This window comes from Chiloscyllium plagiosum, unplaced genomic scaffold (genome assembly GCF_037043375.1).
Source record: "Chiloscyllium plagiosum isolate Xiang-an unplaced genomic scaffold, Cpla_swu_hap1 HiC_scaffold_15, whole genome shotgun sequence".
Lineage (NCBI taxonomy): Eukaryota > Metazoa > Chordata > Chondrichthyes > Orectolobiformes > Hemiscylliidae > Chiloscyllium > Chiloscyllium plagiosum.
The window spans coordinates 50,951,581-50,965,012 of record NW_028270153.1 but is presented as its reverse complement, the minus strand read 5'-3'; the positions used below and the strand labels follow the sequence as shown (position 1 = coordinate 50,965,012).

The following is a 13,432-nucleotide window of genomic DNA, read 5'->3' as shown; positions in this document are numbered from 1 at the left end:
TACATGCACTACTCTCTGTGTGAAAAAGTTGCCCTTTAGATCCCTTTCAAATCTGTCTCCTCTCATTATAAATCTAAACCTTCTGGTTTTGGACTCCCCCACCCTGGGGAAATACCTTATCTATTTAACCTCCCCATGACCCTCATGATTTTATAAACCTCTGCAAGGTCAACTTTCACCTTCTAAAGCTTCAGAGAAAATAGAATGGGAAAGGAAACTGCAGGGGATGGGCACAATTGAAATGTGGAGCTTGTCCATGGAACAGCTACTGTGTGTCTTTTCTAAGTATGTACCTGTCAGTCAGGGAGGAAGTGGTCGAGCGAGGGAACTGTGGTTTACAAAAGAAGGTGAAGCGCTTGTCAAGAGGAAGAAGGAGGCTTATGTGAAGATGAGACGTGAAGGCTCAGTTAGGGTGCTTGAGTGTTACAGGTAAGCCAGGAAGGACCTAAAGAGAGAGCTAAGAAGAGCCAGGAGAGAACATGAGAAGTCTTTGGCAGGTAGGATCAAGGAAAACCCTAAAGCTTTCTATAGGTCTGTCAGGAATAAAAGAACGACTGGAGTAAGATTAGGTCCTGTCAAGGACAGTAGTGGGAAGTTGTGCGTGAAATCTGAAGAGATAAGACAGGCGCTAAACAAAGATTTTTCATCAGTATTCACACAGGAAAAAGACAATGTTGTCAAGGAGAATACTGAGATACAGGCTATTTGATTAGATGGGATTGAGGTTCATGAGGAGGAGGTGTTAGTAATTCTGGCAAGTATGAAAATAGTTAAGTCCCCTGGGCCGGATGGAATTTATCCTAGGATTCTCTGGGAAGCCAGGAGATTGCAGAGCCATTGGCTTTGATCTTTCTGTCATCATTGTCTATAGGAATAGTGCTAGAAGACTGGAGGATAGCAAATGTTGTTCCCCTATTCAAGAAAGGAAGTAGATACAACCCTGGTAATTATAGACTAGTGAACCTAACTTTGGTTATGGGTAAAGTATTGGAAAGGATGATAAGAGATAGGATTTATAATCATCTAGAAAGAAATAATTGGATTAGGAATAGTCAACACGGTTTTATTCACACCCCTTCAAAAATAAAAGAATATATTTTGCTCTGTGTTACTTCCCAGGATAAAGTGATCCCTCTTCTACAGGTTATATTCCTTAGGTTGTGCCTCACAAACCTTATTGAGTTCTTTGAGAAGGTGACCAAACAGGTGGATGAGGGTAAAGTGGTTGATGTGGCCTATATGGATTTCAGTGAGGTTCCCCATGGTAGGCTATTGCACAAAGTACGGAGGCATGGGATTGAGGGTGACTTAGAGGTTTGGATCAGAAATTGGCTAGCTGAAAGAAGACGGTGATTGATGGGGAAATGTTCATCCTGGAGTTCAGTTACTCGTGGTATACTGCAAGGATCTGTTTTGTGGCCACTACTGTTAGTCATTTTTATAAACTACCTGGATGACAGCATAGAAAGATGGATTAGTATATTTGTCATTTTTATAAATGACCTGGACGAGGTGTAGAAGGATGTGTTAGTAATTTGCAGATGACACTAAAATCGGTAGAGTTGTGAACAGTGCAGAAAGATGTAGCAGGTTACAATGGGAACAGAGATAAGCTGCAGAGCTGGGCTGAGAGGTGACAAGTGGACCTTAATGCAGAAAAGTGTGAGGTGATTCACTTTGGAAGGAGAAACAGGAATACAAAGAACTTGGCTAATGGTAAGATTCTTGATAGTGTGGTTGAGCAGAGAGATCTCAGTGTCCATGTATATGGATCCCTGAATGTTGCCACCCAGGTTGATAGGGTTGTTAAGAAAGCTATGGTGTGTTAGGTTTTATTGGTTAGAGGGATTGAGTTTTGAAGCCATGAGGTCATATTGCACCTGTACAGAACTCTGCTGTGGCTGCACTTGGAGTATTGCATACAGTTCTGGTTGCCACATTATAGGAAAGACGTGGAAGCATTGGAAAGGGTGCAGAGGAAATTTGCTAGGATGTTGCCTGGTATGGACAGAAGGTCTTATGAGGAAACACTGAGGGACTTGAGGCTGTTTTTGTTAGAGAGAAGGTTGAGAGGTGACTTAACAGAGGCATATGAGATGATCAGAGGATTAGATAGGATGGCAGTGAGAGCCTTCTTCCTCGGATGGTGATGGCTAGCATGAGGCGATATAGCTTTAAACTGAGGGGTGATAGATATAGGACAGATGTCAGAGGTAGTTTCTTTACTCAGAGAGTAGTAAAGGCGTGGAATGCTGTGCCTGCAACAGTAGTAGACTCGCCAACTTGAAAGGCATTTAAATGGTCATTGGATAAATATATGGATGATAATGGAATAGTGTAGGTTAGAGGCTTCAGATCGGTTTCACAAGTCACCGCAACATTGAGGGCCGAAGGCCCTGTACTGTGCTGTATTGTTGTATGTTCTTTGTTGTATGTTCTAATAGTCCCAGTTTATTCAACCTCTCCCAATGTTTGCTTATCAACACAAGCATTAGTGAAACTGATTGATTGTCAACAAGGTTCAGTCCTGTGGCCATCCTGTGATGCTTTGTTAAATAATGCTCTACCTTCAGGGAATTAAGCGGTGCAGTCCCCAGTAGCTACTAAAGTTGGGGGTGGGGGTGGAGAATAGCAGCTGTGCACTGTACGACATCAATGGATCCTAGTGCAGTTTATCTTAATGATTTTTTGTGCTTTTTTGGAAGTTTGTTTCTTTGAATCTTTTGATAGAAAGGGAAAGCTGAGAACAAATTATAAAATACTCAAATATTTCCATATTTCTTACATGAATAGAACATACTGGTTCTGAGATGTATTTGGTACCTACCTGACTCACATGCAAAGGTTTTTGAAGTATCATCACTGAAGATGATGAGTACAGCATGCCTCTTAGTGCCCTTTGGTAGCCTTGTCACATTCTTTATATTACTGAGGTCTGTAACCTGAAAGATCAACATTTTACAGTTCTGAATATCACTTGTTGACAGTTAGCCATATCCTTTATTCCTGGGAAAGAGGGTAATGTAATTCCAGAGGGACCAAGGAACAGCTAAAAGGCTTTGGTGCAATATTTACTCAGGCAAAGATCTGTTCCATTTGTAATCCAATACTTGCCTTAGGAAAGTCGACTAATGGGAAAATAAAAATATTATCATCAGAAAGAAAAAATAAGCAATGACATATAGTGCAGATTATAAATTACATTTCATTTATTCTAGTTGTTTGGATACATCTCTGGGACAGATGAGACTAGAACTGAACTCTCCTTGCTCAGAGATAGGGACAGTATCATTGTGCTGTTAGACTCCTTCCACCATTTAATGCTGCTTCTGGGAATAAGCAGGACTATATATATATATATATGTATATATATATAGGATCAAACAGTCTATGTGGCATTTCTGCAGACAGAAAGGTTTCTAAGGGGGTGGATCATGATGAGGTCATGAAAGGGTGCTCACAGAACCGTTGATTTATTGTCGAAAAGTTCCTCAGATCTACTTCTGACTTAATGGTACGACTCTACTGGAGCTGTGGTCAGTTCCACAATTTCCTGGCCTTTGAGAACTAATGACAGAATTGCATTTCTTAGTCTTATTCAAAACAGCTTGCAATACCTTTCAAAAAGCTAACATGATAAAATGGCTGACATTACCAGTCATATCTGAAACAACCTTAAGTACCAAGAAAAATACTTTTCATTGTGAAAGGGATGGTCTGGGGTAAGGTTCAGCAAAAATGTTTTTGGGAACCTCTGGCTTAAGAGAATGTGTAATGTAAAAACAATGGTTAATATAAATTATACGATTGAGTGCCACCAGATCCCACTGCTCATCAGGTTATGAGATCCTCATCACAAGCTCAATAGCTATTATAAATCACACTGTCATGCATTCTATTTATATCATACTTCATTTCGAGATGATACATTGGAAAATTTTGGAATAATTTATCTTTTCCTGAATAATATATCTTTAGTGAAACAGAAGAGTGGTACAATGGTGTCACTGAAGATGGAATGAAAAGGTCATGTTTAACTATCATATCCTCTGAAGCTAATTTCACTGCCCTTGCTCCTATAGGTCCACAATGGAAAGGACAGATGTTTGAATATATTCTGTGTTGTAAGACCCAATTTTCAGTCAGAAGTATACCTTACCTAGGCATTACAAGTATCTTTATTTTCATTGAACACACCAGTATTTTTCTTGAATGCAATGTTTGATTTAAATCAAGTGAAAATAACATGTTGGCTTCAGCTTGATCAGCTGCAATCCTTATTAAGCACCAAAACCTATAACTTAATCAGAGAAGTATTTCCCTTACTTCTTGATTATTTGTACTTTTTGATTTTTCGATCACAGTCATAGCTTCCTGCTCAGCCGGCTACACATTAACCTCCACTCTAGTCTGCCCAAACCAAACAATGATAAACTCCAATAACAGACAAAGAAGACTTTGCTGAGATACAGAACCTTCTCTATATCACAATAATAGATGACTTTGTAACCACCTAATAATGAATTGACTACTCATAGACTTTTGTGTCTGTTCAAAATCTTATGATCCACATGAGGCCCATTAATAAATCACTGAAAAATACTTTTGAAACTACCATTAAGCTAACATATTACTTTGTTAACTCAATATACACACAATTCTAAATGATATTTGTAGAGTTTAGATTTGATTTTTAAAATGGCAGGAGAAAACAACATGCCAACTCATTATATAAAGTCTTGCATTTATATAATACTCATGATCTGAAGAAGCCTCAAAGTTCAAAGTTTGTGAGAAGATTTGTACCTCGGGTGCTCGTTGTTGTGGTTCTGTTCGCCGAGCTGGGAATTTGTGTTGCAGACGTTTCGTCCCCTGTCTAGGTGACATCCTCAGTGCTTGGGAGCCTCCTGTGAAGCGCTTCTGTGATTTTTCCTCCGGCATTTGTAGTGGTTTGAATCTGCCGCTTCCTGTTGTCAGTTTGAACTCACAAACTTTGAACACCTACGGACGAGAGACGCTAAGACAAGCCAGGAAATGGGAATCTTGTGCCAACCGCCTAAGCACCACATACGAACAACTCCGGTTCCTGCATGAATGCTGAAAGAATCGAATCCTTCCAACACTGACAACTGGAAGCAGCAGATTCAAACCACTACAAATGCCAGAGGAAAGATCACAGAAGCGCTTCACAGGAGGCTCCCAAGCACTGAGGATGTCACCTAGACAGGGGACGAAACATCTACAACACAAATTTCCAGCTCGGCGAACAGAACTACAACAAGCCTCAAAGTGCTTTGCCGCCAATGAAACACTTCTGAAGTGTGGTCACTCATGAAATGTAGGAAAGGTGGTAGCCAATGTTTGCATGTCAAGATTCCACAAATGATGCCATAATGATGTGCTCCTTTAGCTATGGTTGAGGGATAAATATTAAATTTGATAGAAGGGAGAAATGTTCCTGCTCATCTTGATGGTGTCATGTCATCTTTTATGTCCAACTGTGGAGCAGACAGAGGCTCACTGCTACATTTCATTCCACACACAGATGCATTAAAGGTGCAGCACTCCTCCATAAAGCATTAGGAGCGTCAGCCTGGATTTTGTGCTCGCATCACTGGAGTGGGACTTCAACCCAATAGCTTTTGGCTCAAAAGTGACAGTGCTATTGTTGAGCGAAGGTTGACAGAATTTCAAACCACAATCTCTAGATGATATTCCAAGTGTGCTGCCAATGCTATTAAATTAAGACTAACACCGTGAGTGGCACGGTGACTCAGTGGTTAGCACTGCTGTCTTGCAGTGCCAGGGACCTGGGTTCCATTCCAGCCTCAGGCGACTGTCTGTGTGGAGTTTGCACATTCTCCCTGTGTCTGCGTGGGTTTCCTCCAGTGCTCTGGTTTCCTCCCCCAATCCAATTCACCTGAACTGATGTGCAGGTCAGGTGAATTGGCCATGCTAAATTGCCTGTAGTGTTAGTTGCATTAGTCAGGTGTAAATATTGGGTAGGGGAATGGGTCTGCTCTTTGGAGGGTAGGTGTGGACTTGTTGGGCTGAATGGCTTGCTTCCATACTGTAGGGAGTCTAATTTAAAAAAAGGCAGCCTGTGGATCAGCAAGAAACAAAACCTGGCAGAGTTTGCTATTGTTTAAATTAAACCTTTTGTTTGAGGGCAGTGGATATGAAAGTTGTGGATATTCTACTGATAGGTTGACTGCAGCTGAAGTCCTTGAATACAGTTCTTGGACACAGTAAAAGATAAGCAGAAGGCAGGACTTCCTCTTACCAATGTTGATCGCTTGACTGTAGAGATGGCAGAACACAGAAATAGTGTGACATTGTTTGTAACATCAGGAATCTGTGCAAGACAAATAATGAATGATCTTACCAGAACTGTTTGGTTAAGTTCTCCTTTTTATTTCTTTCCTAATCTCTCCACTGTCGCACTATGATGAAACTTTCCCTACCCTCCTTTCAATATCACTGCTACAGCCACAATCCTGTGCTCCCGATGTAGTCTTCTCTACATCAGGGAGACTGAATGTAAACTTAGGGAACAGTTCAATGAGCATCACAGCTGGGTCCGCAGGGGCCAACCGGACCTCCCAGTCACAACCTATTTCAATTCCCCCATACAATTCCTTTTTAACATGACCATCCTTGGCCTCCTCCATTGCCAAAATGAACCACACTGTAAATTGAAGGAACAACACCTCATCTTTTACCTGGGCAGCCTACAGCCCGGAAGACTCAACATTGAGTTCTCCAATTTCAAATAACCTCCCTCCCCATCCCCCAACTCCCTTGCCAGTCCTTCCCCCTCCCTTCCACTGTTTCCTTCCACCAACCAGATTCATTCCTCCCACTGACCAACCAGGTTGTACTCTCTGCCTGTCTTCACCTATCCCCACTTCACCACCCTGTCCCCCTGTAACCCTATTTATCTGCAGCTCCCCCACACCCACTCCCAGTCCTGAAGAAGGGCTACACCTGAAACATCGACTTGTCCACCTCTTAATGCTGCCTGGCTTGCTGTGTTCTCCCAGTCTCCTGCATGTCTGTTTTGGATTCCAGCATCTGCAGTTTTATTTTGTCTCTACAACCACAACACCACACATTTCTGCACACCCTTTTACTTTCATTTTCAAGATCTTCTCCCATCAATATAACTGCTGTTCATTCTTCTCGATCAGCATCACATGCTAAGCTGCCTTACCATAGAAGCTTTTAGCAGCATGAGTACTAAGCCACTTCTATTTTCCTTCAAGGGGACAACAACAGGAAAAGAACAAGGTTATAAGGAATTCTTCCTCATTGCTCACATTAATGGAAAAGACTCAGCATGCAGCACTGGACATGGAGAGGGGGGAAGCTACAAACATTTTCTGTCATCCTTCTTTTCACAATTTCCTTCTCATATTTTCTTTATACTAAATTATTACACACACTCAGTGTGACAACCTCATGACGCATAGCACTACCCCTCATCTGTCAGACCCATGTTCCCTCATCTCTCCTATGCCCATTAGAAATCGCAGGGTGCAATTTTCCCCTCCCTGATGGTCGCCTGAGAGGGGGAGACTAAAGGAAACAACTGGATGAGATGATTCTGTACCAACACTAAAGAGTCCTTTAAGAAAGTGTTAGGCATGCCACCAATTAAGGCTGTTAAGCAATCAATTAATAGCTGCATAAATGCATCAACTGATCATCTCCTTGTTAACCTGCCCTCGTGGTAGTTGGGACAGGTGGGTATTATGAAACCAGGTGGACCAGCCTGGCTGGTTGGATGGGGATCTCCAATTAACCAAATCTGGGAGCAACTGGAGGCATGAATGAAGTGAAAGTGGTAACCTCTGAAAGTCATCTTCAGCAGAGGAGTTAAATAAATAATTTGCATCAGTCTTCATGACAGAACCACATTCCAAATATACTAAATAATCAAGGGACAAAAGCGGGAGAAGCAATAAATACAATATCTATCACTAGAGAAATAGAACTGGGGAAGCTAATGGAGCTAAAGACCAATCAAGAACTGATGGATGCATCCTAGGGTATTAAACGAAATAGCTACAGAGAGAATGGATGCACTAGTAATAATCTTCCAAGAATACTTAGATTTGGAAAAGTGCCAAAGGATTGGAAAACTTCCAATGTAATTCATTTATTGAAAAAAAATAGGAGACATAAAATTGCTAAGTATAGCCTGGTAGCTTAATATCTGTTATCAACAAAATGTTAGAGTTTATTGTAAAAAATGAAATAGCAGAGCATGCACAAACACATGAGATAACAGGCAGTTCATGAAGGGTAATTCATGCCTGGAAATTTTACTAGAATTCTTTAAGGAGATAGCAAGCACTACAGATAACGAGAAAGCAGTGGGTGTTATATATTTGGACTTTCAGGAGGCACTTGATAAGGTGCATCATGTTAGACAGCTTAGTAAGATAAGACCATGTGTTAGGATATTATGTTAGCACAAGTAGAGAATTGGTTAACTAATAGAAGTCAAAGAGTTGTGATAAAGATTGTGTTTTCAGGATGGCAACCTGTAACGAGTGGAGTGCCAGAGGGATCACTGCAGGGGGCACATGTATTTGCACTGTGTATTAATAAGTTGTGAGGAATGGCCAAATTGTGAATGACATAAAAATAGGTAGCAAGATAAATGGTGAAGAAAACAAAGTCTGTAGAAGGACATAGATACTTTAAGTGAGTAGTCAAAAACTGAGCAGATGGAATATACTATGGGAAAATGTAAGGTTAGGCACTTTGACAGGGAGAAGAAAGTAGCTGATTATTATTTAAATGGAGAAAGACTGCAGAAAGCTTCATGCACAGAGGGATTTGGAAGTCTTTGTGTATAAATCATAAGAAGACAGCATACAAGTTCAGTACAAAATAGAGATGGAAATTGAAATTTTAGCCTCTATTTCAAAGGAAGTGGAAGGGCTTTTGCCCGAAACATCGATTTTCCTGCTCCTCAGATGCTGCCTGACCTGCTGTGCTTTTCCAGCACCACTTTAATTTAAACCCTAGGAAAATAGGGAAGTCTTGCTAAAATAATTCAAGACACTAGCTAGACCACACCTGAAATATTATGAATAGTTTTCAGCCCTATCTAAGGAAAGCTATACCGGCATTGGAGGCAGTCCAAAGAAACATCACGAGGCTGATCCTGGATGTGAAGGGATTATCTTGTGAGAAGAGGTTGAGTCATTTGTGCCTATACTTGGTGACATTTAGAAGAATGAGAGGTGACCTTATTGAGAAACATAAGATTGTTAGGGGGCTAGATGCAAAGAGGTCATTTCCTCTTGCGTTAGAGACTAGAAACAGAGTGTAAAATCTCAAAATAAGGGATCACCATTTTAGGACAGAGATGAGGAGGAATTACTTCTCTCAGAGAGTAGTCAATCCATGAAATTCTTTACCACAGTGACACATCCTGTACAGTTCTCTAAACATATTCAGGGATAGGTTTTTAAACAGTCAGGAGAACAAGGGTTCTTGACAATAGGTAGGATAGTGGAGCTGAGGATTATCAAATCAGTGATAATCTCATTGGATGTCAGTGCAGACTCAATGGGCTGAATGGCCTACTTCTGCTGTTACACGTATGCTCTTGACTTCAATTTCCCTGAGCCCACTTTCCCCATAAGTCCCATCCCATAATATGATGATAACTATTACTTACTTCTCACCTTTGGATTTTCAAAGGAGTAGGCTTTGATTAATGTTCTCTAGGACTTAGAAGCTCACAGGACAATCAGGTCAAGGCCAAAGTCAGAATGAGAAACTCATCTGTGTTCTGTCCATCATTCCTTAATGAACTGACTGACATGCAATAGGTTGGAAATGGGAAAACTGGAGTCTTAGTCTTCCACAGGAGATGAAGATAATTCTTTCAAAGGTATAGCACAACACACTTCAAAATTTTCAAGCACTAGCACAAACAAAAATAGCAACCCACTTTTTGGTCACCAAACACTCAAAGTATTGGACTTTAACAACAGAGCTTCTGCAACCCATGGAGGGATCCTGCTGCCAACCATAACTAACTTCTATTAAATCACACTGAAACACTATGGTTATTGATGTTCACATTCCAGTATATGATAAACTTGTAGTCAATACTTTTAAGAAATGGATACAGACAAGCCATTAGAATGGCTGGTGCACATCACGCAACCTTTGGCATTTTAGCTACATACAGGATAATCTCAAGTAATTACCTAATTAAATACAGACATTCCCAATCATCTAGGGCATTTACACATCTCTTAGCTTAATGATGAGACAAAACAGAAGGGCTAGAAAATCTCCAGACTGCCTTCCTTCAGGAATTGTTCTGAATAACAGATTGAAACCCAATGGGTAGCAAGTTGGAAGTGGATGATTTTATCATGATCCATATTTACCAAATGACTAAAACATACCCCTTTCATATAAAATATACTGATCACAGGCAGTAAAGGGAACACATACATGTTGTCCAAGACAATGGTTTTGTGGTGAGCTCAATAATTACTGCAGCTATCTCTTTTAGGCATTAATTACAGGCATCAGCAGTAGCATTTCTCTGGGTCTCCATATTGGAATAAAACTTCTACAGTATCATGAATTTTGTACAGCCTGCTAAGTTGCACTCAAATCTGAAAGATGCATCGGATCCCCATATTGATTTACAATATTACCTCTGTCACTGATGTCCATTTTGCCTGTAGAAGGGCATCTTTACATAATACAGTAATGATTGTTATCCCTTTCAACATAAGAAACTATGATGTGGATAACATGGTATTGAAAGATCAAAGAAACCTTTGTTCCTGGTGACTAGTATATATTAATATTAGCTCCTCAGACACATCTGTATCTGGTCTAATATTAAACTCTTTGGTTAGAAGAGTGGCACGCTTTCATAAGCTTTGTCATTCTTCAAATGGTCTGAGTTAACATTGAGTCAGAAACCTTCATACCCTCAGGTGACATGCTACACGACAGTGATGCTATCATGAGCATATCTCTTAAAGGTATACTACAACCTGACTGAGAGACATAACGCAACACCCACTAGGATTTCAACACTTTCCCAATTATGGGGCAATCAGTTAGGAAATATGATTTGATTATTAAAATGCATTGGCTGTTTAATATAAAATGGTAGATTTCGGAACATTAAAAAGCACAACAATATGAAGTTCTGTTTACTGTGGGAGATTGAGGTGGAGGGAAATGAGTATTACGGTTAAATAGAAAATCATAGAATGAGTTAGAATTACTGATGGCACTTCATTAGAAATGTGGAAGGCACATTCTGTGCTGAGTTCAGTAGTCAAGGTTCTTTTAGTTGGTCGCTGCTGGAACTCTGTGAGGAACATCATATTTTGCCTTCATGCCCTTGGGTTAGATAAATGAGAAAATGGGGCCAGCAAAGAATTACTGAGTTTGACAATGTCAGGGAGCTAGATTAACAGCAGTATAGTCACTTGTTTTTTTCCTGATCAAACTACTTTTTCAGCTAATTTATACAACACATGGGTTCCTGACTATTCCTTCCCAGACTTATATCATCACTCCATAGATGCAGAAAAGGCATATCAAAAGCTTTATTTCTGAAATCTGGGCGAGATAATAGATCATTAGCTGAGCTGAAAATTCAGCCTACTGTTGCAAAAATGAGTCTACTTTATCAAGCAAAAACAGAAGCAAACATCAGGCAAATTGCATGAACTGGAAGCTGCTTGGTATCACCAAGTAGGTGTTAAGATCTGTTTATAAGGTCAATTGGAGGGACCTCAGGCAGAAGTTTGACTAGTCTAACCCACACAGAGCAGGTAGGTTAGAGAGATAGGGCAAATCAATTTTTTGGGATTCCTACACTAGGTTACAGGCAGGAAGAGGTGATGCAGATGTTTGGGAAATTGGAGTTTGCTACTGATAAGATTGGAGGCCTTTCAGAGAAACCATGACTGTGTGGGCTTATCAAGCTGGCCGCAGGTCCTGGAGTCATGGCTAACATCACAGAAACACTTGTAAAACATTGATTGAAACATCTAATTGTGTTAACCATCACACCAAAAGCTCTGAAATAGCATTAGTTGCATCTCAAATACATTATTGAAAGCCATGATCCTTCACGGCAAAATTATACCTGATGAAGAGTACATTTGTCAAAAAGTTGAAACTTTATTGCTGGAACAGCACAGCAGGTCAGGCAGCATCCAGGGAACAGGAGATTCGACGTTTCGGGCACAGGCCCTTCTTCAGGAATGACTCATTCCTGAAGAAGGGCCTGTGCCCGAAACGTCGAATCTCCTGTTCCCTGGATGCTGCCTGACCTGCTGTGCTGTTCCAGCAATAAAGTTTCAACTTTGATCTCCAGCATCTGCAGACCTCACTTTCTCCACATTTGTCAAAAAGCCTATTTATATTCCACTCAAAAATGATTTATTTTGTAATCATTTGGTGTATTAAGTCTTGAAGGATGCAAGTTGGGTGACAGTGCTAAACAGGCAGTCTTGCATCAGCCTTCTGTTTTACTACTATTGGACATGATGGTGTGGATTGAAGTCAAAGGCCATGAGATTCAATACTGCCCAACTGTCACTATTGACAAAGTTCAATATTCAGCCAACAGATTTCCAAATAGTTAACACCAATTGTTCTTTCAGCGCTTTTCAATATATCAAACTATCATTCTCAGAAGTGAGCAATTGCTGTCCAGTGAGAAAAATATTCAAAAAAAAAATTAGACAGTAACAATATTTTCTTCTTTATCAAATTTTCATGCTCCATCACTTGAACATAAAGCTATAATTATTCACTTGGGATCAATATTGCCTCTGTTATCTTGAGATGATGCATCCACTTGAAAGACATTTGTTACAGATTACAGTAATTGTGCATTAAAGTGTCATTTTTTCCAAATTAACATTATTAATTTTGACAAATAATTGTGAAATATAGGTGAATTCAAATAATGTATAATTAAAATAATTTAACAGCCACATTTATTCACTTAGCTTATATTCATTATTAAATATTTTATACTTTTTTTTCTGCTTATCAATACTTATGAAAGAAATACAAGATGCTTACTATGTAATTTAAAGAAGCTGTACATGTAGAATTTGAACTGTATTACAAGATTTTCTCCAACACCCATATTATAGCGTAAGGGTCTTTTGCATGCTAGGATAAAATTTCCAAGGAGTTGTCTTGTGATGCTCTGTCCAGGCACTTCATATCTTTATTTAGTCAATAAATATCAGGGAACTGTGCAAGTGAAACCTCAGTCTAAATCAATCAATTGTTGACTCCTCAGCTATTGTTGATTCCTCAGATTAAATCATCCAGTAAGTGCTGGATGATAGGTATTCTAACAGATTAATCCTTCTTTCTTTCACCTTTCCTGCATCGTTCAGAAAGC

The 13,432-nt window shown here is 39.9% G+C and overlaps 1 protein-coding gene across 1 annotated transcript in view; it reads right to left on the bottom strand.

Moving 5' to 3' along the window:
* Positions 1–13,432, bottom strand: part of LOC122560041 (docking protein 5-like) — a 419,354-nt gene that overhangs the window by 158,116 nt on the left and 247,806 nt on the right. Inside the window, exon 3 of the mRNA XM_043710213.2 lies at positions 2,828–2,942. Coding sequence (XP_043566148.2) covers positions 2,828–2,942 — 115 coding nt within the window. The remainder of the gene's footprint in view (positions 1–2,827; positions 2,943–13,432) is intronic.